This window comes from Antedon mediterranea, chromosome 5, assembly GCF_964355755.1.
Source record: "Antedon mediterranea chromosome 5, ecAntMedi1.1, whole genome shotgun sequence".
In the NCBI taxonomy this organism is placed as follows: Eukaryota; Metazoa; Echinodermata; class Crinoidea; order Comatulida; family Antedonidae; genus Antedon; species Antedon mediterranea.
The window spans coordinates 3,076,142-3,102,327 of NC_092674.1; the positions used below are offsets into that span (position 1 = coordinate 3,076,142).

At 33.6% G+C, this 26,186-nt stretch overlaps 3 protein-coding genes across 4 annotated transcripts; 1 reads left to right on the forward strand and 2 right to left on the reverse strand.

Moving 5' to 3' along the window:
* Positions 1 to 136: 136 nt before the first annotated feature.
* Positions 137 to 7,731, forward strand: LOC140049191 (sentrin-specific protease 5-like). 2 transcript variants are annotated; one of them, XM_072094022.1, is made up of 10 exons: positions 137 to 238; positions 522 to 598; positions 2,559 to 2,618; positions 3,294 to 3,703; positions 4,133 to 4,232; positions 4,422 to 4,572; positions 5,360 to 5,482; positions 6,105 to 6,242; positions 6,797 to 6,937; positions 7,346 to 7,731. In XM_072094022.1, exons 1-10 carry the CDS (start codon positions 188 to 190, stop codon positions 7,454 to 7,456), a joined length of 1,362 nt encoding a protein of 453 aa, XP_071950123.1. In that variant the 5' UTR covers positions 137 to 187; the 3' UTR covers positions 7,457 to 7,731. The 2 variants fall into 2 exon arrangements, with proteins under 2 accessions (XP_071950123.1, XP_071950124.1); XM_072094023.1 differs by lacking the exon at positions 2,559 to 2,618.
* Positions 7,732 to 8,793: 1,062 nt separating this feature from the next.
* LOC140049011 (tripartite motif-containing protein 2-like) lies at positions 8,794 to 12,426 on the reverse strand. Its single transcript, XM_072093822.1, has 2 exons — positions 12,368 to 12,426; positions 8,794 to 11,740 (listed from the first exon to the last, which is right to left on the reverse strand). The coding sequence occupies exons 1-2, from the start codon at positions 12,424 to 12,426 to the stop codon at positions 9,478 to 9,480; spliced, it is 2,322 nt and encodes a 773-aa protein (XP_071949923.1). The 3' UTR covers positions 8,794 to 9,477.
* Positions 12,427 to 15,969: 3,543 nt separating this feature from the next.
* LOC140048728 (integral membrane protein GPR180-like) lies at positions 15,970 to 21,733 on the reverse strand. Its single transcript, XM_072093500.1, has 9 exons — positions 21,412 to 21,733; positions 20,975 to 21,112; positions 20,357 to 20,557; positions 19,711 to 19,817; positions 18,942 to 19,065; positions 18,467 to 18,618; positions 17,776 to 17,967; positions 17,550 to 17,627; positions 15,970 to 17,415 (listed from the first exon to the last, which is right to left on the reverse strand). Exons 1-9 carry the CDS (start codon positions 21,575 to 21,577, stop codon positions 17,254 to 17,256), a joined length of 1,320 nt encoding a protein of 439 aa, XP_071949601.1. The 5' UTR covers positions 21,578 to 21,733; the 3' UTR covers positions 15,970 to 17,253.
* Between the last annotated feature and the right edge of the window lie 4,453 nt (positions 21,734 to 26,186).

A 26,186-nucleotide genomic window follows, 5' to 3' on the forward strand; every position in this document is an offset into this window, starting at 1 on the left:
ATTTATATCTAATTTAAATTTTAAACATTTATAAACTTTATTATTATTATATTAATTATTTTTAAAATGTGTATTAATGTATTAAGATATTGTTAAAATAATAAGTTACGGTAAAGACTAAACATGGATGCGCCCACAAAAAATCAAAACAACATTAACTCTACCAAACGCAGAGTCCAATAATATCATGTTATCCATTAAACTAGATGTTTCTGCGTTGAGAGAATTTGCTACAATAGTAAGTTTTTCTATAATGTATTACTATCCCTAAATTTGTAGTGTACTGTAAGTAGTAATTAACTAGCCTATATAGGCCTAGGCCTAGGCCTAGGTAGGCCTAGAGGCCCCATCTTCTAGGCTAGCTTCTTCTAGTCCGTACAGACAGTACAAAGAAAAGTGAAGTGGCAGGCATCTCTGATTTCTGACGCGACACTGGCCCAGTTCGAGTCGATTCAACCCTGCTTCACTGTGTTCCAAATAGAACATTTTTCAATTTCCAACAAGATGATTTGTTTTGACAGGTAACGTTAGAAGTTCCTAGGACATCCAGAGTGGAACAGTTAGCTGATGTTGTCAAAGATCTTAAAAATGTGGATGTGTGAGTAATAATGACAATAACTATATATATACAAATACAATGTAATATTATATAATTATATATGATGAAGGGCTAGTGTTGCCCGAAAGCTCAGCTAACTTTTCTGGCTGTTTTACTTATCGTTTTGATTTAGCTTTTCGCTTTTTTTTTGTATCTCCATTGAGATCCAGCCACTGATACCCACAGCATTGTCATTTTTCAGTAATTAGGTTATATGCATGATATGCATATAACCTCTTGATTCTGTCAAAATCTTTATTTATTTATTTATTTATTCTTTCCTTAGCACTATTTTGTCCGTGCATTATCTTGGCATCAGTTTAATCTAGCTAAGTCAAGTTTTCAGAGTATATTCCTCATGGCCAGGAATCGATGTGGTTATATTTTCACGATGCGTAATCAAAAATTACGCGGTCTACGCGCGATTTTACGAAATCACGTTTGTAATCATATCTTCACAAGCATGAATCACAATTAAACAAAATTTGGTACTCATAAATTTCAGGTCATATTTCATCATATGGCAATAAAATTACGTGCGTAGCGCATATAACGCTTGCGTACGCGCGCTTAAAATGTTCAAAATTGTCAAAATTTATTTTCGATGAAATTAGAGTACGTTTCAGGCAATTTTAAGCGTTTAAAAAATTGCCATGAGTGCGCAGATTTTTGCACGCGCACTGCGCGTTAAACGTTAATGCGCACTCTTTCTGCCCGATTTCTGTTTTACAATCTTTCTTTAATAATATCATCATATTTGATTCAGGTTTCAACTCGAAATTGCGTTATACGAGCACGTCAAAAGTGACTGGCTACGCACGTATAAGTTAACAAAATGGTGAAAATATGCTAAATTTTAAAATTAATATATATCGTCAGAATGCAGGGGAACACCTATTTTTTATTTCATTTTCTTGAAGTGTAGGTATCATATGTATGATTTATTATCAAATAAAGAGAACAAAAGTTGATTAAGTCATCATTAATTGCATATTAAATTAAAAAATAATAATTTCGACAATCAAACAAATTATGAAATTTTCTTAGGCCAAAATAACAAACTTAACATTAACTTTCTTCCTTCAAAAATTCATATATTAAAGTTAAAAGTATGTAGTTTGACAGTGCATCATTTGTATACATTTTAAAGATGTCATCATAGTAAAAAATTATAATTCATTTCGGTATGTAATAATCTATTTGCATCAAAGTGGTTACTGCATAGTAAATACACGGAGGAATTTTTCTACAACTATTAGTCAGGTGTGTACGGCTCGGTGGTCTGTGCTCGTGTCTATGGCATTAAAGGTACCGAGATCGAGTCTCACCTTGTGAAACGAAATAAGATTTTCTTTTTATTATCCGTATTGTTTGTTCAAATTTATTTCTTAGTGTATAGATTATACACATGATTTATAATGAAATCTAGATAAAAATTAACTTATGTCTTTATTATTATGTAACAACAAATGTGGTTTATGACATTATACGCATATGGATCTTTGATCGGATTGTGATACCGGCTATGGTGTTCGCGTTAGCAAGGTCCTATCATATATTATAAGTAATTAAAGATTCAGAGAAAATCAATCAATCAATATATCTTTTAAAAATCAATTATCTTTATTTAAATCAATGCATATAACCTATAATTCGTCATAGTGACGAATTAAATCTAGTTTGCCTTTGGATTAATAATATATAATTATATATATATAATAATACTATATAATGTAATTAGGCCATCATTCAGATTAAAATATTTTATTTTTCTATCTACTTATTTGATGTGTGCCTAGTCTTATTGTGTTATTAAATTACAAAAGGAAAAACATGTTTAAAAACAGCTAACAATAAATATTTAAATTCTTGTATAAAGATGGATTTTTGAAGCTGTATACTGTAAGTCTATTGTCAGGCCAACGCTTGAATATTGTAATACTGTTTATAATCCTATTAGAAAAAGAGATCAGGATGAAATAGAGAAGGTCCAGCAAAGAGCAACAAGATTGATTCCTAGGTACCGTAATATTCCTTATGAACAACGTTTGAGAATTCTTGGTCTTCCTACCATGAGATATCGAAGGCAGAGAGCGGATATTATCCAAGTTTTTAGGATTGTTAAAGGTTTCGATCGTATTTCGATCAACACATTTTTTGAATTTGATCTAGAATCTCGGACCCGTGGACACCCATATAAACTCAAGTTTAAAAGCTCTCGTCTTAATATTAGGAGGGACACGTTCTCCAGGAGAGTTATTCTCTTATGGAATGCTCTGCCTACGGATGTAGTTTCATGTGCTACGGTGAACTTGTTCAAAGCAAAACTTAACGTCGCATGGTCTAACCACCCGCTGAAGTTTTCAAAGAATATGATTTTATTGCTAAGAGGGGCTTTTAAGCACTGAGTGCTTTGCCTCAATCCCGTAGACAAAAGTGTACGGGAAACAAGTAAACAAGTAAGTAAGTAAACGTATGTAGACTTGCCCCAAGTCTGTAATTATTATCTTTTTTATGTTAGTCCACCAGTCGAACGTTTCGATTTTTGTCTGAAAATAATAAAGTAATTGTGAGTAGTATATTATACGTATGAAATGCCATATATGCCAAAATATTTATCTTTACTAATTACAGGCTAGAAACTAGTCTAAAGAGTATGTATTAATGTTTAGCTTTGTCATAATTTTTTGTTTAGGCAGGAAGCATCAAGTTTACACTTCTGGACTCGTGCAGGAAAACGATTGCAAAACAAAATTCAGTTGCGTCGTACTCGACTTAATGACCAACCATTGCTAGTAGCTGAAGTACACAATCATTGCAAGTGTTCATCTGCGAATGATGTACCTTCACCTAATAATCACATTCATAAATTGGACCTTCAGACCTCTTTGCAGGAGGAAGCCGTTTCCTCTACATGCATCACACAATCAACTGACGTGGCAGGGTCATGTGACCTGATTTGTGAATTGGAAGATGAAGTCTCAGATAAAATGATTGGGCTGGAGGTGTCATGTGATGATGATGACAGCGATGATGATATTCAGATCATTAATGTTTCCGGGGAGATTACGGTCTCCGATCAACAGATTGAATCATTCATGATTGGTAATTCCCACCCTAAATTCATTGAATATTCACGCATCTCACGCATGAGGGCCAATTTGTTATGCCTCACACATACATGGCTATTTCTCACGCATCCATACAAATATTCAGAAAAATTTAATATTTTTACATTAAATTGCCTATTTAACACGTTATTTAATTAATTTGAGCATAAATAGCCTAGGCCTATGTTTATTTGTATTTTATGGTTGATGTAGTACAGGAAAGCCTAACTCAATTCAGCCAAAAAATTAAACATAGAGGGTGTATTTCACAATTATTTTGAGTTATTATAACATAGAGGGTGCTATATACAATTGTAAGTTGTCACACATTGGCCACTGAACAAGTTTGCAGGTATGCATTACCTAATTTCAATTTCACAAATGGTAAACAATGGTTTGTCCTAAGTTTTTATTATCTTTTTAGCAACATTTCAAAGCCATCATAAGAAAATGTCAAAATACCCAAGTTTTGAACTTGTTATGCGGAGATTGGAAGAAGCATTCCCAAGACACATAACCAACAGGTAAATTCTCACCCACCCCCCCCCCCCCACCCCACCAAAAAAGTAAAAGCTTTCTTGTTGTACTGTATAATATTTTCTTTGTTTGTTATTCCATTCCAACTGTCAATACAAATTTAATGTAATTAGGACTTGATTTACATAGTACCACTAATACAAAGCAGAACAATACTAATAATAACTATTTTATAGAGAGAAGATAGTGAAACAAATATATAGAAAGTTAAAAAGAAGTTGTCCGAGACAAAACATAGATCTTGAAGTTGAGTGTGTTGTTGGGAACTACGAACTAACGAAGGATGACTTTGCTACGTTACGTAATGGCTGCTGGTTAAATGATAACGTAGGTATAGAATCCAGTGAGGGATCCAGAGAGGGAGGAGCTTGAGTGAGAGGTGGTGTAAATTCAATGCAAATAATCACATTTTGTCTCAAATTTACACAACATTTATTTCTAACGTTGGATGCTCTTCATAGTACATATTTTTAAAAGTAAATTTTGTATTTTTAATATTAATGTTTATACCTTATGTACTGAATTGACTTCAGTAGTTTAAAGTTATAGCGCCCCCACTCTTTAAAAGTTCATTGAGTACTAATTGCCGGTTAACTTACACCTTATGTGAGGACACATATTAGTATAGTCAATATAAAAAAGTTTTGGAATATAGAGTTTTGTAATACTCTAAAAGGGTCTTACGTGACAAGATTTTTTATCTTCTGGTAATGATCCTATTATTTTTATGTTATATCCAATCTATCTTATATCTTTTTCATGTCATTGATGAAATAAATGTTGTTGAATTGAATACAAACAGCAAAAACAACTTAAATCCTTATATGGGAATACATGCCATAACTCTGTTTCTTTATTACACTGTACTAATTATATTTATAAAGATAGATTGTCCTCCTAAACATTTTTTTTTCAAATTTTTTGTTGACTCAATATGCCAATTTAATGTCACATAATAGTTATTCGCTTTGACCAAAAACTGATATAATAATTTTTTTTGGTTTTTGTTTTTTTACAAAATGGTTAGTATTTAAAGTCTGATTTTATTATCTTCATTTTTCATGTTTTTGGAGGAACATGCATCTTTAATGATAATATAATTTGTTTTTTTTAGATCATCAATGCATACATGTATCTGCTGTCTGTAGCAGATTCTACAGTTTATCCGTTCAGTACATTTTTTTATCCAACGTTAATGAATAAAGGGTACAAATCAGTTGAAAAGTGGACTAAAAAGGTAATGTGTACTTTCTATGTATTCAGTCAACTCAAAATCAACTATGAGGTCACTCAGCCAATGACATATAAATCAACATCTAAAGCTCTGTCTACACTATCAAATTATATTTGACAAAAATGTGATGTGCCCATATATGGACATAATGATGTCATATCACTACCTTATTTGTGCATATCACTACCATATTTGGGCACATCACACTTTTTTTTATCAAACTAGTTTGATAGTGTAGTGTAGACAGAGCTTTATATTGATATCAAAGTATCATATTCATGTTTTGATGTATTAAATGTTGAAATACAATATAGAAGTTTTTCATTTTCTGGTATTTATAGCATAATAGGTTATAATTCAACCTCATAAATATTCATTAAATATGAACAACCTTGAAAAGGAATCAGGTTTAGCTGTAAATTACAGTGTGGCTTGACAACACACCAAATTTAATCATAAATTATTTGTTTTATAATATTGTTTAGTTGTTAAAATGTCTGGCAATTGGTTGTTTATTTATCTGATTGCAGATAAGTTTTTAACACTTTATTTGAGATGTTGTTTGGAGGAAAAGTTCAGAAATTGTATACAAATATTAAAATAATACATTTTTTTTTTCATTTAGAAAAATCTGTTTAAGTATCGCCTGCTTCTTGTACCAGTACATCTTGACGTCCATTGGACGATTGCATATATCGATGTCAAAGGTCAAATCATTGAGTACTATGATTCGATGGGATCAGAAAATCATGCTTGTTTAGTGGTAGGTTGATTTGACATCTGACTCCAGATGTTGTGCCACCTTGAGCTATTAAATTCGTGCTTGATTTATGTATTATATTGTAGAACCTCTCCTTTAAAACTTATATTCGAAGAAACCTCAATTATGGGAAAGTTTCCTGTCATGAAACAGATAAAAGGAAATGTTCTATAGCCAACCTTATTGAGAAAATGCCCTCAGGTAATTGTGTTTGCCCCCACCTGCATGAAATCAAACCTGCTTGTTGTGCATTAACGTTATTTGCTGTAGACTGTAGACTCGGTTCACCGCACGCGTACTATGTACTATGTTTTCCATTGTCGTTGCATGAAATCAAACTGATTTGATTTCCCATAGCGATGTCGTCTGTTCCCACTTGAGTGACGCAATACAGCACTTTGCGTCGATACGTCACTGCGTTGCATGCTAGTGAGAACCACGCTTTAGAGGACAATTTGTCAGGTCTGGAGGTGTCCCCTTAATAGAGGGTCTACTGAAATAAAGAGGGATTCTATTATCTAAGCGCTTGTTATATCATAGCTAAAATTTCACTTCAGAACCTGAAACAGTTTATGATATTGGAAGCCACTAAACATCAAAACTCGCAATCCACATTGAGAAAATGGAAAACATCAACTGTAGAGGGTGCTGTTCCAAGACAGACTATTGGAGGAGATTGCGGAGTGTTTGCTTGTCAAGTAAGTTGACAGGTTTTATAAATCTATGGTGTGAATAAAAAAGGCCAAATAAAAACAAAATTAGTTTTACTTTCGGGGTTTGAAATTTGTTTTTGATATTTAACTATCATTATCATGTTTTGGTATGTTGGTTAAATGTCACAAACTATGATTTAACTTCTTTAAAAAAAATATGTACACAAATTTTACGCCCTGACCAAATATATAAAATGATAATAAAAAAAATAATATAAAAAGTTGTACAGCTCCAAAATGAGGGAAAGCTAACTAATTTGGTTTTTTTTTATCTGTGACATCCAATTGTGAATTTCTGTAACATTAATTTGCTGTCTGATAAATTTAAATAAATTAATGTTAGAGTGAGCCTGATGATTAAATTAATAAATGTGTTTTTTTTTTTTTTTGCAGTTTGCAAGGTGTTTGGTTGCCAGAAAACCACCAGAATTCTATCAAATTCAGATGCCTCGACTGCGTCAAGAAATTAGGAAAGATATTCACAACGGAAATGTTTCTCTATAAATTTTAAAATCTTCATTTTAATATTCGTTTTTTTTTAATATATACAGTGGGACTGTTTTAATATGTGGTGCTGGAGTATTGCAGTTGTGTATGTATATAAAAATTATCTTAGTTTTATTCGCGTAATTAAACAAATTATTATGCTAATATTAATTTAAAAAGAAGATTAATTAAGAAGCCTTATTTTAAGAAATAATAAAATTCATAAGACACAAACTCGTGTATCATATCCTTATATTTAATTGTGAAAATCCCTAATTTAAATGTAGTTTATTATTACATTATAACATTTATTTTTCTTTTTTATGTACAAAGTTTGTGATGAATTAATTATAAATAAGAGCGAAGAATCCCAAAAAGCGAAACGTGTGAAGGGCTGCCTAAATAAAAATAAGGTGCAATTTTATCGAATATAAGTGCATTACATAGAAAGCTGATAAGGTGCTATTATAATGAAACTTTATGCTTCTGTTTTGTAGGCCATTAGTATCATTCTTGTTTGTGAGAACATTTAAGAGCCTCACTAGTCATTCCATCACGTACGTACGTCTACACAAGTGTATTCATATCCTTATAATTTATAGCGCTGATTTCTAGTTTTATATTACATATTAAAATTCATAACGCTAAACGTACGGTAAACACTGTGCCCATTTCGATAGAAATCGTAAAAGATCATATGCCTAAACAACCTACATTTAAAAACGTCTGACGGTGATAGCTGGGGGTATATCATTGAGCTATTTTACTAGTTTCAGAGCTCCATGGGAGCTCAATTAATTTCGCATAATAATCATCTGCGCACGCGTACTAGCGGTTGGCGGTTCGTGGACTTTTCTTTTAAATTGCTTTGCAGGGAGATAATATTTAAGGCTGACATAAAGCTTGGTTCCCACTAGCGACACAACGCAAGGACGTAAGTGATTTGACCGACGATCACAAGCGATGGATTATTCGAACAGTGGCTAGCATTGGTCAACTCGCTTGCGTTGCGCGTACATCTTTGCGATGCCTCTCCAGTGGGAACCACACTTTACAGAAATCCTACTATCACGTAGAATGCAATCAAACGTATGAATTTGCAGTATGTACATCGTCAAAAGAAAAATAAATTACAGAGAATAGTTTCAAACATTTAAGTAATTAAATGTTGTCTTGATTTATGGCTGTGTTAAGGTGAAAAAACCAATAGAATATCACATTTCTGGGTTAGGCCTGTAGGGTTTCTAGCGCCCAATAAACTATTAAACTTCAAACATTATTAATGTTAACATTTAACCTATTAAACGTTTTTTATTTAGTTGTTATAAGGATTAATCATAGAAAACAAGCAATGTTTAGTAATTAAATGGAATTTAGGTAAAGTGTCGAGCGGAGAGTTTCAAAATGCTGTGGTATAATTAAATATTATATTATGTTCTAATTAACAATAATTAATTGTACTATTTAACAACAAATTTGACTGTTTTATCTATGAAATGTTGTATATCAGACAATTAAAACCTAGTCTGAATAAACAAAGTGACTCTGTAAAAGCTAAGCTTTTCATTTGACAGGATGTTAGACAATAGGTCTTTTGTTATTTAAACTTTGACCCTTGGCTTGTGCTACTTAATTAGTTGTTGTTTTATATTTTATTCATTGGACTTGATAATGACCCCATGATGGAGTCGAAACGTCGTTCTCTTTTAGCGTTATTTTTATATTATGTATTTAACAACTGCCAATAATAAAGCTTGGTTCCCACTAGGACGCAACGCAAGGACATCTGCCGCAACGCCAGCGAATAGACCAATCCAAGCGATGTGTAATTCGAACCGTTCATTGTGATTGGTCAATTCAATTCAATTCACATTTATTTACTCATCGTTTATAAATATAGTTTCATAATATAAATGATGGCAAGGATCCTGCATAGAGAATTTTACAATTCTGTTTTCGCATGATGCAGGACCCCTTTACATAATTTTTACAATTCCCTTGCGTTGCGTGCTAGTGGAAACCAAGCTTATGCAATAATTTTACAAATCAAATAGTTTGGCACAATCGTTGCCACAGTCCACCACAATCAATTTACTGCCATCTTTACTAATACAGACGCCATTCGGGTACTTCAGTCTATCGACGTCAGTATCGACGCGACAAATAAAAGTTCCGTCAGAGCGAAATTTCAGCACCCGATTATTCCAGTCGTTGCACACGTAAATGTTATCATTCGTATCCGTACATAACCCGGTCGGATACTTAACGGCTTCGTTGTCCTCAGACAAGATTAACTCATTCAAGAAATGTCCGTCTTTACAAAACATCTGGAGACGGTGGTTTTCGCGGTCTGACACGATCAGTTCATCGTTCGTACTCACAGTCGCAGTCAGCGGTCCGCGAAATTGTCCACAACCGTTTCCGTTGCTACCGATATCCCGGATATGCCGTCCGTTAGCCGTAAACACTTTAACCATGTGATCGTCGTGGTCTACGACATACACGTTACCACTTAGGCTAAGAGCTAGGCCACATGGCTTCTTTAGTACATTCATTCCAAATCGACCGAGTAAATGCCCCTCTATGTCGCACACAATAATTTGACAGTTTCCCGCATCCGATATGTAAATGACTCCATCGCCAGTTGCAACGATATCTGTTGGTTCGAAACTTTTCTCGGTACTTGGAAAAGAAAGATGTGTTTTGTATCGTCCGTCGATATCAAAAATTCGGATAACTTTATTTCCAGTATCGGCTATTAGAACATGTTTTTCACCAAACATGCAGACACCCGATGGCTCTCTTAGACATCCGGACTCACTGCCATCACCAGCGCCAAATTTTATTCGATGATTTGTTGACGATGATACGTCAATATAATAAGGACTCTCGCTGAGTTGCCGTCCTAGTACGGAGAGAATAAGACGATGACGTCCTTCGCTTAAAGGACGAAATGTTACGTCGTAGTTGCCGTTGTCATCATTGATGACGCGCGCGATACCGACCTCCCCATTGGGTGAACAAAGTTTAGCCGAGACTGGGATTGGTTGTTCGCTGTCGTTCTGCTCATTTTCTTCGATGCTTAAATCGTCCATTCGTAAAGTAAACTGGACGTCTTCACCGACAGCAACAGCCTGCGGTGGCGGAGCTTCCGACATAAAAACAGTTCGGTAAATTTTCGTTTCATTTCTTTCAATTTTTCCAAAAAGTTCTGATTCATTCAGATCATCCTCTCCAGCAATAAATCCCACCGAAGTTTCCTCCGGCACGTCAGTACTGACGTCAGTCTGCAAGACGCGCTGGAGTTTAACTGAACTTTGTAAGCTCTGCGTTAGAAGAGCGATTTCATTACCTCTTTCCAGCAGTCCTTCAGTCACACCGTTAATACTATCAATTTCTTCAACTAACTCATCAAATCTACTGATTTCCTCGTCAAGTTCAGAACTACGTTCATGAAAAAACTCATCGTATTCTCCGATGATCTTGTGCTCATGTCGTTCAAGTATTGCTATGAGAAACTCTTTGCGTTGTCGAATTTTGTTGACGTTCTTCTCTCGGCTAGATTCAAGGTTCTCTTTTAGTTTTCTCAGTCCATGGAGTGTTTCACTAGCTTTCTGCGCTTTGATTCGTGCTTTCTGTATCAGACTAGTCATGTACGACCGTCTTCCCTCAGCAGCACTTTCAATCGACATCTGCTGATGACCCGGAAGCGGATGCAGAGTCGCGCAGCACTTTCTACATATCACGCGCTCACACGTCCGACAATAAAACTGTATCTCATATTCTGGATGATCTGTGCAGTGATCTGGGTTGAGGATTTTCATTCGTGCGGTTGGCATGGCTTGTGAGCTTCTATACTCATCCATCGTCTGAACTATGTGATTCCTGGTCAGACGTAAACGACGATGCGCGCTACCACAATCGCTGCATAAAAACTCCAAGCAGACGGTACAGTAGTTGGAAGCCGTCCTCTCGCATCCATGACAAGGCGTAGCGTTATCTTCGCATTCCTTTTTAAGCGAAATAAAATCGATTATATTATTAATGAAGAAGTTGTCTGGTAGGCTACTAACACCGTTTTCCGGAAGTGGGTAATCCTTGCGACAAACGGGGCATGATAATCCATCGTTTCTGTCAACCCATTGCTCTAAACAATCTTCACAGAACGTGTGCTGGCAAGGCAGAACCTTCGGCTTGGTCAGACGATCAAGACAAAGTGTACATTGCAAAAACTGACGGTCTAAGTCTTCTGCTTTGAACGTGTTTTCAGTTGCCATAGTTCGATGACTTTTCTTGTTGAAGCTGCAAACAGAAAATCAAATATCACTTACTATTTAATACGATTCTATTAAAGAATAATAGGCCTAATATTGTTTATTCAATGGCAAAATTCCAGTTGGTCGGGCCTCTTAGACCCCCTAGATACTGCTTCACTCCTACCTCACGGGTCATCTAATACTCAACAGAAAAGAAACAGATTGCAATCAGCTTATGTGACAATTTACCAAAATTTTATGAACATTAATATCAAACGTTCGTTTTCCGATAATCCGACAGGTATGTACTGTTGTGGTACAACACAATAAACCACCCCAAACCACAGCCTCTTTGAACCGTACCGTACTTTTTCCACTTCCATTTTTCTACACGATAACCGGTACACTTACAAAGATAATTCCACACCATCTAACTAGTGTAACACAAAAAGTGCGACGTGCCCAAATATGGAAGTGAGTGATGACATCATCATGTCCATTTGGGCACATCACATTTTTTGTCACATTTAAAAGTGTAGACAGAGCTTAAGGGGTAACGTCCGACTTTTTGTATTTCTTTTTCACACAAATCTTAATTAGCCTATGGAAAACACACACAAATCTCAATCATGTAGAGCCTATATACATCTATTCTCCTAATATATTATCCTACCTGTTACCAATACAGCTAACACTTGCAAGTTTAATACTAGTAAAACTGAACTTGTTCATGTCTCACGTCGCCTACTACGAATGCAATCATTTTCACAACCACAGACTTTAGTACATTCCATTCTACCAGTCGGCGTAAATTGTTATTTATGAAGCCTTTTTGGTTATACTGTATAAGTTTACTGTCGTGTGGGTGTAGTAGATAAATGTCTCTCTACAATGAAAGTTATGTTTGTTTTGTCATGAAAGTGACACTAAATTCGAATGACATGCACCTCCCCTCGAGTTCGCCCATGATTTATAATGACAATACAGTGACTCACTTGTTAAAAAATGTTTTATATTGTCGTATTTTTGCCCCAAACCTATATATAAATTGAGAATTATTATAAATAATGTATAACTTTTCTATAAAAATTGACACTATTTTAAAAGGGACAAGGGTCAAGGGTCAAGGGTCGAGGACGGGCCAAGTCTGGACATCAACCATAGAGTTATGCTGAAAAAAGGGGTACCCCTAACTACTATTTTTTATTTAATTTACTATATTGGGTTCCTATTGATGAAACTTAACATTTTGAAGCTACATGGTTAATTCTTCAAGTTAAAAAAAGCAACTTAAATGCTCATTTGTATATATGGTATCCTTGAAATAATATAACTCTATAACAATTAAATTATACGAAAAATTGGAATTCACGATTTAATTAATTCGCAGTCTTTTGAATCTCAATCTCTGTCTACACAGCTATCAAACTTTATGTGACAAATGGATTCTCCTATATAACATGATGATGTCATATCACTACCATATTTGGGAATATCACAACATTATTTGGGCACATCACACCTTTTTTGTCAAACTAGTGTGATAGTGTAAACAGAGAGCTTTAAAACATTTCACCAGGAAACTGTAATGAATATTTTTGTGTTTGTACGAAAGTACCTGAACTACCTGAATGTGCATTGATCCGAAAGGACTCCATGACATTCAGAATGCAAGTATGACCATTTTTTCCGGTTTTAGTGATAATTTTTTATGGAAAATATGTCAGAAAAAAAGGCAAAACTACAGAATACATTATCTGTATACAATTCTTTAGGTTAATAAACCAGTAATAAAATACGTACGTGTGCCACGATTGCATCCAGCAATATTTTTACAGAATCTATCTTGCCATAACTTCAGACGTGTCAGTGTTTGTGGCAATACCGTTTGATTTGTCAAAATGAAATGTGACCGGTTCGAATCACCATACAGTTTTTTATGTATTTTATGAATGTTTTTTTAATCTATTACTCTAAAAAACATGACCATTAAAACCGGTGCAATATATCTTATATACGTTTTTATATATCTATATATGTTTTTATCATGTCTAAATATGTTTTTGAATAAATACAAAAAAATACATGACCTTTTTCATATAAAATACAACCTTTGTTGAATTATATTGACACCAAATAAGCTTCATTGAGCACTATTTATATATGTATGTGTGTCTCTCAACATCCGGCTGCTACCGTACGGGGGTCGGGTTCATAGCCCTCCTTTTGCCTCGCAGTTTCAAGTTCCCCAGCCGATCCCTTCCTAACTTCCTAAATGGGTTCCTACTTTAAATCATAGGCCTAACGGTAATCAATTATGACACTGATAGTGATAGTATTCTCTAATACCCACTTAAAACTATGCGTGGAACTCAAGAAAAATGTCCGTGGGTTGCATGGTAGTATAGTTGCATGATCCAACCCAACCTCACAATAGGCCTAAACCAGTCCGGGCTGCGCACGAGGATGTCATTATCGATGTAAATTAATTATAGCACTTGAACCCCAGTGACACGTGCCATCCCAGGCAGGTTCACTTAGTTCATAGCCGTAATTAAAAACAATAAATTTGTAATATTTATAGGTCTTGGGCTTCGCAAATGTTGATAAAACTAATAATTTGTTATGGTTGCTAAGAAACAGAAGAGTATTTTATGCTAGAGTAGTAAATTTTCGAACTATTTAAGACACGTATTGAACAAAAGAGAATATAATTCCTTAAAGATGTATTTTCCTCCAAAAACATGAACAATGAAGATGAATAAAATCAGACTTTAAATAGGTCATTTTGCAGTTTTAATAAAGATATTCACACTTATTTAAAGACAAAAGTTAATTTTAACAAAAAAACTATTATGTGACATTAAAATGGCATATTCAACAACAACAAAAAATTGTTTAGGGGCAAAATATAACTTTAATTATTGCTATACTATAAAAAAAATATATAAAATCCATTTTAATGTTTAAATTTAAAATGTTTTCTATGTCTTATTGATGCAGATCTACCCAACCCAGTATGCACAGGGAAAACACGACCAACAAATGCCAGTAATAAATCCTTGCAGTATCTTATGTAAGGCAGACGCCTATAGTACGTATTATTCATAAAGGTATGCAAAACGATATGATTTGATATATTTACAATCAATACAGCCGATTCTATATATAAAAGAATCCTGTACAAATCACATTTAAAATCGGTAATAGCAGGAAGATATGTTTATTTTACATCTCCTGGTTATAATAATAACAGTTTACTAACTACCATTCATGAAATGCTAATTAAAGATGTAGGCCACGGAAGATGGAGTAACATTTAGTAGGCCTAACTTGATCACGGTCATTGGCAGACAATCTTAACAATGAAGACGATAGGCCCATCCTGATCTGTAGGTCTATAGGCCCACTACGTGACTCTCCTTACACTAATATTAATACTATATAGCTATACTGTACAGTATACTCACCAATAGATTAAATCTGAAAATTAATCACATTTGATAGCCTTTAAAACACCCTGTACGTTTTTAAAACTCAACAATTATATACCAATATTAAATAATTAAGCCAGTTTTAATGCTTTGGGACTTTCGGTATTGTGATCATTAGGCGCATGCGCTAATTATTAATTTAGCAGTGACGGTGACGTCAGAAAATTCCGACGTATGCCGTTTCGCAATATGATACCCCGAGTGTGTTTAGACAGTTATTAATATCTCAAGCCGATTTTTTTTTTATATTTGCCGAAACTCAGGTTTAATGGGTCTGAGTGATATCAATAAAATGATCTTACAACTCAATTTGAAATTCAGAGTATGGAGACACTACAGTATAGCTGTGCGCGGAAATAATAAAATATCTATGAAGGGACATCTTCAGTTTAGGCCTAATAATAATAATAATATACACACCTGTATGGAGAGAGGCAAATGTAAGTAAAGTGTCTTGTCTAAAGATACAAGAAATGCGGCGAGAGTTGGATTCGTACCACGATCTCACGAATCCAACGTCCAACACACTACGTCACACGCAGAGAAAGTGTTCATTTAATAAGAGTTGGCCTGTGCCTGGAAATTATACAATATACAAATTAAAGCTACTTTAATGCTCTCTTTAGTCTTTACTAGCTCAAGTGCCAAGAGATATATGGAAAGTTGTTTAAAATCGTAATGAAAATAACCACATGGGTGTTTGGCATTTAGGGCCTACAAGAAAACAAAACAAAACGGTAGCATATCATATCAATCGAGTATCATAATTCATTTAATAATACTTTAATAAACAAGTCTATATAATTATAAACATGATAAATGTAATAAAATACAGTTATGATAAGACTCCTAAAATTCTATTTCAAAAATTAATATGTGAATGTACGCATGCGCATTAGCGATTGGTTACGTTGTGAGGTGTCCAAAATGGGTTCTTTAATTTACGTTAAATCTTATACCTGCTTAAGTTTGGTTCCCACTAGAACGTAACGCAAGGACGTAAACGCAACGCAAGCGTTTTAACCAATAACAAGCGTTAGCAATCACAAGCGAATAAGCAATCGCTTGTGATTGGTCAATTCACTTGCGTTGCGTTACGTCCTTGTGTTGCGTCGCTAGTAGGAAGCAATACAAGCTTTAGGGACGTATTGCAGGTGATTTTTCACGATATATCGCCTATAATTAAATAATAAAAACAGTTTTTGGCATATTTGCCATATCGTAGTTTAGTTTATCAAAAATAATCAAACAAAATAATATTCTATGTTAGATTATTTATTGTCCACATTACCTATACGACTTTCACTTGAAAGTTGTATTTAAATTAGTATAAATAGAGTATAAACAAACATTTAATCATTTAAATTACTATCAACTACAAATTCCAGTATAACTTAAAATAGACGCGCATGTTACATGAAATTCATATTTACTTGTGTTTATCACATAAAAAACATTATACAAAAACAATTATTGTTGACATTTCTTATATCACAAAAATAAAACATGTTTACAAAAATACTTTGAACACTCGCACCTTTAGGAGAGTAGAAATAACCAGGGAAGAGTTAAATTTAACTCTTCCCTGAAATAACTAACCTACATTTGTGTGCATTATCCCAGTGTGAACGCACCTTTAGGAGAGTATAAACTACTAACCTACATTTGTGTGCATCATCCCAGTGTAAACGCACCTTTAGGAGAGTATAAATTACTAACCTACATTTGAGTGTATTATCCCAGTGTGAACGAACCTTTAGGAGAGTATAAATTACTAACCTACATTTGTGTGCATCATCCCAGTGTGAACTAGTGTCATCTTTATTTCAAATGAACAGTTGGGAAACAGTAATAAAACCAGATTCAATTATTTAATGATTTTCCATAAATAAAATAGTCAACATTTAAAATATGTAACTTAACTTTACCTAATATACTAATTCAAATCTTTTAGAGATAAAATTCAGTAATTTTGGCCTGTACACAAAAAAGCAAAATTAATTAGTATAAAACTGCAATCATTCTCATTAAATAAATAGCTACCTATTATTATATTATTACGCAACTAATTTGAATATAATTTAATTCCAAAGCTTTTGTCCATACGTAGCGGCAAGGTTGCGGAAGACAACGAGGAGATTTCCCAGTATAGACTCCGGGACAGGAATAACCGGTACAGAAGAAGTACTGAGAGTGACTGCGAGGAGATTACACCTATTGTAATAAACTGATTGAAGAGAAACAAATGGAAATTAATTATGAGATAAATAAACAGTAGGTATAAATATGATAGTTAAGATTTGTAATTGCAATTTTTTAAATAGACAAAAATTATTTCACTAAAATATTTCAGAAACCCACCTTATTCCGTATATGCTCGGCAAATACAAGAGACGTTACTAGTAGCACTGGATAGATTAAAAACCATACTAAACAATACTACAATAGAAGAAAGTCAATCAAATATTATTTAATATATCTAGAATGAGAAAGTTTTACATAGCTCAAATAAAAAATTGTAATTTACCACCTATACTGTTTTCTACATTAAACCAATTTGACCCTAAGAACAAAAACAGAAACATACCTTGCAAAAACTAATGTAGAAGTTGCGCTTCATAACACTACGTTCTCTGGAGACGGTCTGGTACAAGTTACCAGAGAACAGAATGGCTAAGATGAGACGGATAACGATAAGTAGAATGCTCGTTACATCCTGGTGCGTGTGGTAGAACGAATGCTCCGTGTACCACATTTGATCCATGAAAACTAGAATACCCTGCCACACAGAGAAACATTATTCAGAAATAAAGTACAACCTATTCTTTTATTTATGATACAGACTAAAGCTCTGTCCACACTATCAAATTAGTTTGGGAAAAAAAGTGTGATGCGCCCAAATATGGTAGTGATATGCCCAAATGTGGTAGTGATAAGACATCATCATCAAGGGCCTATATGTGTTAACACTGGATTAAACTGCTATTCAGGAGATACTTTGTTTGGCCCTGAAGGTGTGGTTCTACTGTGTATATTAAAAACAAATGTAGTTTTGTTACTGCCAACCAAGAATATAGAATATATCAATGAAGCTCTAGCTCTGTACGCACTATCAAACTTTATGTGACCGTACAAAATGTGATGTTCCCAAATATGGACATGATGATTTTTATTTTATTTTTTATTTTATTCAGTCAAAACCAACAGCGATAAATACCGCCATTAACAGGTTTGAAACATAAAACAATACAACATCATATTTGGGCACATTTACTTACCTGTATTATAGCGAGTAATGCTAATACCCTTGATAGAGTACTTGATTTCCAGACTTGTGAGTTAAGATTTGTTTTAAAATTACCAAGTGTCCAGCCAACAGACAAACTTAGTAACAAGTAAAGCATGTTGAACTGAGTAGCTATGTCCATTACTAAAAAAGAAAAACGAGTTAGATTAAGTTTTGATATACAACATCAGCTTATATTATTTACAACCCAGGGGAAAAATATATTTTAACTACACCAACTCTTTTCAGGAGACATTCCTATTAAGAGGACATTCCTTTTCAGGAGACATCCCTATTAAGGGGACACTGTGGTCTCTATTGTAATTTATTATATAGATTAAATCTAAATTATTTTGGAAGAAACTCTCTTACTCTAGATAAAGCTTAAAAGGTATTTCTTTAGCATTCACTATGTACACAATACCAACTGCTTTATGTCCCATCTGAAGGATATCATGCATACTTACATTGGCCTATACTTTCAATGAATGGTGAGCCTTCTCCATCACGTGAATATGTGTAAAGGTGGATAAACATACAGAATGAACACAAGGCTTGTAAGACCAACACTGTTGTTAATATTGACAGCACCTACATACAAAAAATATTGGTCTATTCAGTAAATCATGTTCTATTGGCTAAATAACCAATACCAAATGAAATAATGGCTACCCGGCAACTTTCCAGGGGTGATCTCATTGTTCCAAGACCTCAGTGTGAACTTTTTTAAAGACCTACATATTTTAACTCTTTAGACGTTTCAATTAGAAATTGCAATACTTTTTAATTTTAAAATTTTTTTATCTTCCTGACATTTTTGCCTTTCTATGTACATTTTTATATTTATTCTTTATTGAATTTTAACTTTAAATTTTAAATTTTGTAATTTTTTACTCGTAATGTTTTTATGTCGTATTGTTGAGGGCCCCTCAAAATCAGCTTCCGCTGGCTGGGTCACCCTCTTGAAATATGATTGAATAAATAATAAATAAATAAATAATATTCTTCTAAAGCTCTGTGTACAAACTGTATGTGACAAAAAATGTGATGTATATGGACATGATGATGTCATATCACTACCGTATTTGGGCACATCACTACCAACCATATTTGGGCACATCACTTTTTTTTTGGTCAAACTAGTTTGAAATAAGATGTATGACAAGACTTTGGTATATATGCCTAGCATATTACAGTACTAGATACGTATACTGTTAGTGTGTTATTGATTCTTACCTCATGCATAGGCCCTCTCTTGGCCAACGTTCCATATAAAGAGGAGAAACATATGCATCCAAGTACGAAATAGAATATAGATAGGAGCTCATAAAAACCCAACAAACCTAAAGAACAGATTTAATCTAAGTTAATATAAAATAAGATTATACGAATTGCCAGTAAGTAACACTACCAATAGTTAGTATGGGATTAGTAGAAAAAGGTATGAAAACTACAAGATGGAAAATACAAGATTGATTAAACTTCATCATCTCAGCCACAACCATTGTAGGAGCACAGATAGTGGATACTGCCGCCCTTTAAGAAATGTCTTTAAGAAAAGCTCTGTCTACACTATCAACATTTGACAAAAAAAAAGGGAAAAGGGATGTGCCCATATATGGACATGTCATATCACTACCATATTTGGGCATATCACTACCATGTGGTACATCACACCTTTTTTTTTCCAACTACAGTAGTTACAGAGCTTAAAGCTGTGTCTACACTATCACACTTTATGTGACAAAAAAATGTGATGTGCTAATATATGGACATGATGTTGTCATATCACTACCATATTTGGGCATATCACTATCATATTTTGGCACATCAAACTAGTTTGATAGCGTAGACAGAGCTTAAGAGGTCCCTATATACCAACCAGTTTCCTCGTCACTAAAATGAACCATTGGGTTGCCTTCTACATCTGGATTGTAGAACTGTAGTTTGTAAGTGGCATAGTTGTGATGAGCCATTGGCTTATTTACATTACAAGTCAACAGGTCTCCATATGTTATATGCCATATTTGTGATGTAATAAAATGCGGTATTGTGTAGTTGCCGTCAGTTCCATTAAACGGCACTGAAAAACAAAACAAATTTGATCAATAATTGTAAATTATGTTTTGAAGACTGGTAGACCCGAGAAACGCCTATTGATTCTCACCTACGAGGGCTGGCTAGTATAATCCAGATTGTACTGCTGGTAAAGCTTGGTTCCCACTAAAACGTAATGCAAGGACGTAAACGCAAGCGTTTTAACCAATGACAAGCGAAGTTATAGACAGTTAGCAATCACAAGCGAATAAGCCATCGCTTGTGATTGGTCAATTCACTTGCGTTGCGCTACGTCCCTGCGTTGCGTCGCTAGTGGGAACCACGCTTAAGAATCCTTTCCATAATCTTACATTTTTTTTTATTGATACAGTATACATTACTATACATTTGTTTTTACTTAATAAATATTATTTTATTAAATAAACTGTATACTTATATTTACCACTGAATTTAGCCATTCCAAGTTTTTCAATACAATTTTCAATTTTTTTAGTTCTCTCCCATCGGTTATCGAGGAAGAAATATAGACGACCTCCGAGAACAGTTGAGTTCAACTCATATTTTACCATAGCATTTTTCCCTGTCAAAAAACAAATTCAATCTAATTTAAACATATCATCATGAATAATCTAAATAATAAAAATATTACTATCAATTTTAAACCAGAACAAAAATATATAATATGTCCTATTAAAAAATCAGTTAGAAACAACACAAAATAGTTTTACAAGTTACTTTTACATTAATAATAATAATGATGACATAGGCCTTGTGACTGGTATTTAAATCTAGCTAGCTAGCCTACTAAATACAACTAAAAACCTATTTATCAATTCATTTTGGTGATATACTTAGGCCTAGAAAAATGTGCGTATTTACCATGAAAGCAAAACCTTGTGATGTAATGACCGTGGGTTAATTGGGACGAATGTGTACTAAAAACTCCTCGAAGGGTCTTTCCGTTCACAAGACCAGCTGCTGTCAACATGAAAATTAGGCCTAAGCCTAGCTTTAACGCTAGACGTGGAGTCGTAATGATCTTCATAATAAGCAACTCGTCATATCAAAATTGATTGGAAAATATCAACTAGCAATCTAAATATCGCATTAGCTTAAATTTGGCTTGTTTAGTAACTCTAAACCCACTTTACATCAAACATTTTGATACAGAAAAACGGCGTGATGGGCGCCGCCATATTGTCTAAATAGACGTGTCAAAGGTTGCCAGGTTAATCTTATTTCTTTCCCAATTATGTAAAATAATTGAGGGGAATACAGGCTGCGCAGTTACTCTACAGTAATTCCTGATAAGCTATCCAACAGCTGAAAAAAATATTTCTCTAAATCGGATCAGGTGCCGTTTTCGGCCACCTCGACTTGTATGGACTATACCATTATAAAAAGATGGGAAAATAGGGGTGTCCCATTTATTAATTGAGTGTGTTAATGTGTTAAAATACTGCTCCTTTTGTTCTTTTGTTTTTCTTGTTGTTTCAGCAACAAAGGGAAAACAACTACGCCCTGCATGCTGTAGAATTAATGTCAGTTTTCAAGTTAATGCAGTATATTATGGCTCTTTATTTCTATATAATTTTTACAGATTTATAGATACAGAAAGTATATAAAGAAAGTTTTTATTCCAGTTACAAATAAAAAATATAATTTACCTAACGATAACACAGTAGTACATTTAATAAAGATGACAGTAGTACATTTATCACATACTGATTATTAGGTAATAAGTAAAACAAATAAACATTATAATTTTGTCAATGAATCTGTACCATTTTGTTCCCAGAAAACACAGCGTTTGACATTGCATGTTTTTAGGTTTGGTCTTTCTAAAATGTTTTAAACACGTTTTTAAACGTTTCTGTGTAGAAATACATGTTTTAATTGAACAACGTTTGCATCAAAACGTTATAATAGCGAATGTAAAACGGAGCTGATAATGTCGCCATGAGGATGATTGGTGTCTTCCAATATAGCATGGAATACATCGGCAAGCTGTTCGCTGTAGAAGGAGTCAAGCATTTGCATACTAGACAAACCAATTACTTTCCACGCTCTACCCAGCACCTTCTCAATTCGGTCTTTATCCCCCTTACATTCCCTTACTGATATTCCTAGCCCAATATACAATATGCCCAAATAGAACATCACTGATTAGTAAAACATAAACATTCTATAGTACAAATATCCTGCTTTACCCCAAAGAACCGAGTTTCCTAGCTCAAGCAGTACAGCCTTGTATTTAACTTCTTAACTACGATCAACATGTCCACCCATTTAGCTTTAGTCAAACACTACTGCCAGATACTTATCAATAATTGTTAACAATCTCTACTTCCTTTACTTTAATTAATGTATACTGTCAGACCAATTATGTTTTCGAAAATCAATCCTTATTTCTTTCGTTTTATTTATGTTTAGTTCAAGAAAATAAAAAATATGATTTATCTACCGATAGGATTGGGCCGATTAGAATGCATTTGCCAACATTCTTTTACATATTTCACAACATTATAGAGTTTAGGTAATTTAACCGATTGTAATGTAGTATTTAGGATGTTTTAATTCCGATTGTATTGTAGTATTTAAGATTTTCTAATTTCGAATCCGATTGTACTAAAATTTAAAGTGTTTAAATCCAGATAGGAATAACAGAGGCCTAGTATTTAATATGCTTTAATTTTGATTATACTGTAGTGTTTAGTTTAGTTTTTATATATAATAAGTAAGTATACCTACTTATATAGTTTTTATTTATTTATTTATTCATAGGAATCACCTTTTCATTCATTCATTTCATTTATCTTTTTATTTCGGAATATCATGGTGACATAATATAATATCCATAGCAAAATAGAGAAAAAAAAATCTTAATCTTTATATCGGCGTCACACATTTATCAGTTAATGGTGCATCCAATTTACAGACAAAATTACAAATAACATAAGCCACAAAGTTCTAAATACTAATACATAACATCAAAACAAAATGTAAACTAATTAATTAGATCTGTATGAAAATACATAATACGTATATTGTACAATATATATAACTACAAAAATAAAAACAGAACAACAAAAATACAGGATAGGCCTAAGAAATAAATAAAACTTACAGATACATCCTCATAGAGATGTCTGTAGCTTGTTTACTATATTAATCAATTAGTTGAGAGAGGTAATGTTGATAAAATTGTAGATCTAGTAACCCATGCTTTCATTAAATATGTTTTACAATAAAAATCAAAGATTTTTCCTAATGTTTCATTTTCAGTGAATAAATTGTCTAGCATAAAGTGGTGTTTTAACTGAGGTCCACTGATTAAAATTATCCCGATACATACTTAATTATTGTCTAACAGAGTTTAATGAAGGACATTTAAATAAAAAATGGTTTACTGTTTCTTTTTCGTTTGTACTGTACACATCTTACATAATCCTGTGTTATGATTTGACCAGGATTTTCTACGACCCTCAAGATCTAGAGAGTTTGATCTTGCTTTAAATTTTAAATTGATACTCTTAAAATTAGTTTTATCTAACAAATATTGTTCAAGGTTTGGTTCCTTTATACATAGTATATTCCGTTAACGTTGTTTTGCATGGAATTTTGTTTTGCTTTGGGCCTTTGAAAACCACTCGTTATGATCAACTTGTTTTTTATTTTTCCTAAATGGCTTTATCCAGTTAGTAGATGGTTCTTCATTAAATTTGTCTATACAATTTGTTTTATATAAAATATATTTAGTTAATATAGTAATATTGTAACAAAATCTTGGCATTCCCTAACACAGTAGGCCTACCTAATAATAACATGCCTTTTTAACATGCTAGTTTTTGATGTTCTGTATTGTTCCTTGTAGTTTGTACTGTAGGTTACATAACAGAACAATTGTATTGTCTTCCCATTAATATAGACACCCTTCTCTACATAAAACATAATACACCACACCCCTATCATAATAATGGTATAGTCCAGATAAGTCGAGGTGGCCGAAAAAGGCACCTGATCCCTCTAAATCATAAATTGTTCATTCAAAAAATGAAAAAAAAAAACATGAATTAAACATATTACTATAGGCCTATTAAAACCCGTAACACAAGCAGGATTAAAGTTCAGTAACATAGAATTGACTTTTATCAATCTGAGCATCTTGATAACAGATGAGTATAGTTTACTTTTTCACAGAACTTTGTTGACAGTCCAAATGAATATAAACAGTAAATATCAATCAACAATATTAAAACGACATGGACCTATTATGACCCAGGCCAGCAACGTTGATGTTAGTTAGCCGTTGTTAATTATGACTATTACCTATTGTAATTATACTGTAGATAAAACTCACGATGTATAAAGGCGAGAGTTATCCGGTAAGTCAGTTAGGTCGAGAATTGAGGAAACGAAGGAATTAGCTGCACATAGAATCGGCCATGCAACGATTTATCATTATTCATAATATCATAATGCATAATCACTATCATCATCATCATAATCACAGCATGCCTACCACTTTATAATCAAAGCATGCCTAAACCGTAACCTCCTTCATCATAATCTGCGCCCATTAATCGGTATCATGAGTATTACTAGTTGCAATCATAACTCATCATCATTCATTATATCAAACGCCTTTTCCCCTTCCATATTAGTTATCTTCCTCAAAATCATTCAAATATTATCCTTTCTTTTTATAAATTCATATTTATCATAATTAGGCCTACTGTATTTTTATAGATTCTGGGATTTAAAGACAGACGTAATTCAAAATCCACTCCACACATTGCCGCCGGAAATGAGATTGAATCCTATTTATTCGCTGCCAACCCGGCTGCCAACAGACGTCTATCTGCCAGTGAACCAAGAACACTATCGAATCTTTCCGACATTGAATATAGTCAAGAATTGACATTCGGAGAAGATGAAAGCAGTATTGCAAGATTTAGCAAAGTAAGCTAACAGTTTATTGTTCCCTATTTTGTCTACGCAACGGAAATTTACCAATCACATTTGCGATAACTCGGATCGCGTCGTGATTGGTCAAATTACATGCGTTGTGCTTAGTACGTAATTCACTTCTCTAAAAGTAACTTTACCAATCACGACGCGATGGACCTTCTCAACTGTTGCTTGCGGATTGGTCACACTTCATGTGTTGCGCTTACGTCGTGTGTCGTCAAAGTGGAAACCAAGCTTGTTTTTAAAAAAACATTTAATATTGTTTGCCGTTTCTTTTCTAATTGTGGCCAGAGTTTTTTTTTTTTAGGACGAACTCTCATCGGATTCGTATTCGGAGCAAGTTCACAATGGGGAAGAATTACAAGCCTGTAAAAAAGCTGTAGTTAAACCATATCAAACATTACTAACCCTTGTAAGTATTACAGTTTACGATACCACATACTTCAACTTATTTTCCAAATCGCACGAGATTAAATTATAAAGTAAATATTTAAAATGAAGCAAAACGGAGAGGAAAACCAAAAGAGCAATGCTCGTTCGTGTGGCTACCTTACCACAACGGAATATGTGGTTCCTTATGTCACTCGAGTTAAAGGTAATTGTAATATAGAATAATATTTGGGTCATTTGGGTCTTGGTTTCAATAATCAATAATCTATCATTGTAACCTGATTGATAGTTGA

Coding starts and splice junctions, on each gene's coding strand:
- LOC140049011 (XM_072093822.1), bottom strand. CDS start 12,426: ATGAACAAGTTCAGTTTTACTAGTATTAAACTTGCAAGTGTTAGCTGT. Junction 11,741..12,367: donor GTTAGCTGTATTGGTAACAG/GTAGGATAATAT, acceptor TTCTGTTTGCAG/CTTCAACAAGAAAAGTCATC.
- LOC140049191 (XM_072094022.1), top strand. CDS start 188: ATGTTATCCATTAAACTAGATGTTTCTGCGTTGAGAGAATTTGCTACA. Junction 4,233..4,421: donor CCAAGACACATAACCAACAG/GTAAATTCTCAC, acceptor ACTATTTTATAG/AGAGAAGATAGTGAAACAAA. Junction 5,483..6,104: donor TTGAAAAGTGGACTAAAAAG/GTAATGTGTACT, acceptor TTTTTCATTTAG/AAAAATCTGTTTAAGTATCG.
- LOC140048728 (XM_072093500.1), bottom strand. CDS start 21,577: ATGAAGATCATTACGACTCCACGTCTAGCGTTAAAGCTAGGCTTAGGC. Junction 19,818..20,356: donor TTTTAGTGACGAGGAAACTG/GTTGGTATATAG, acceptor TCTGTTCTTTAG/GTTTGTTGGGTTTTTATGAG. Junction 17,416..17,549: donor CCGAGCATATACGGAATAAG/GTGGGTTTCTGA, acceptor CTCTTCAATCAG/TTTATTACAATAGGTGTAAT.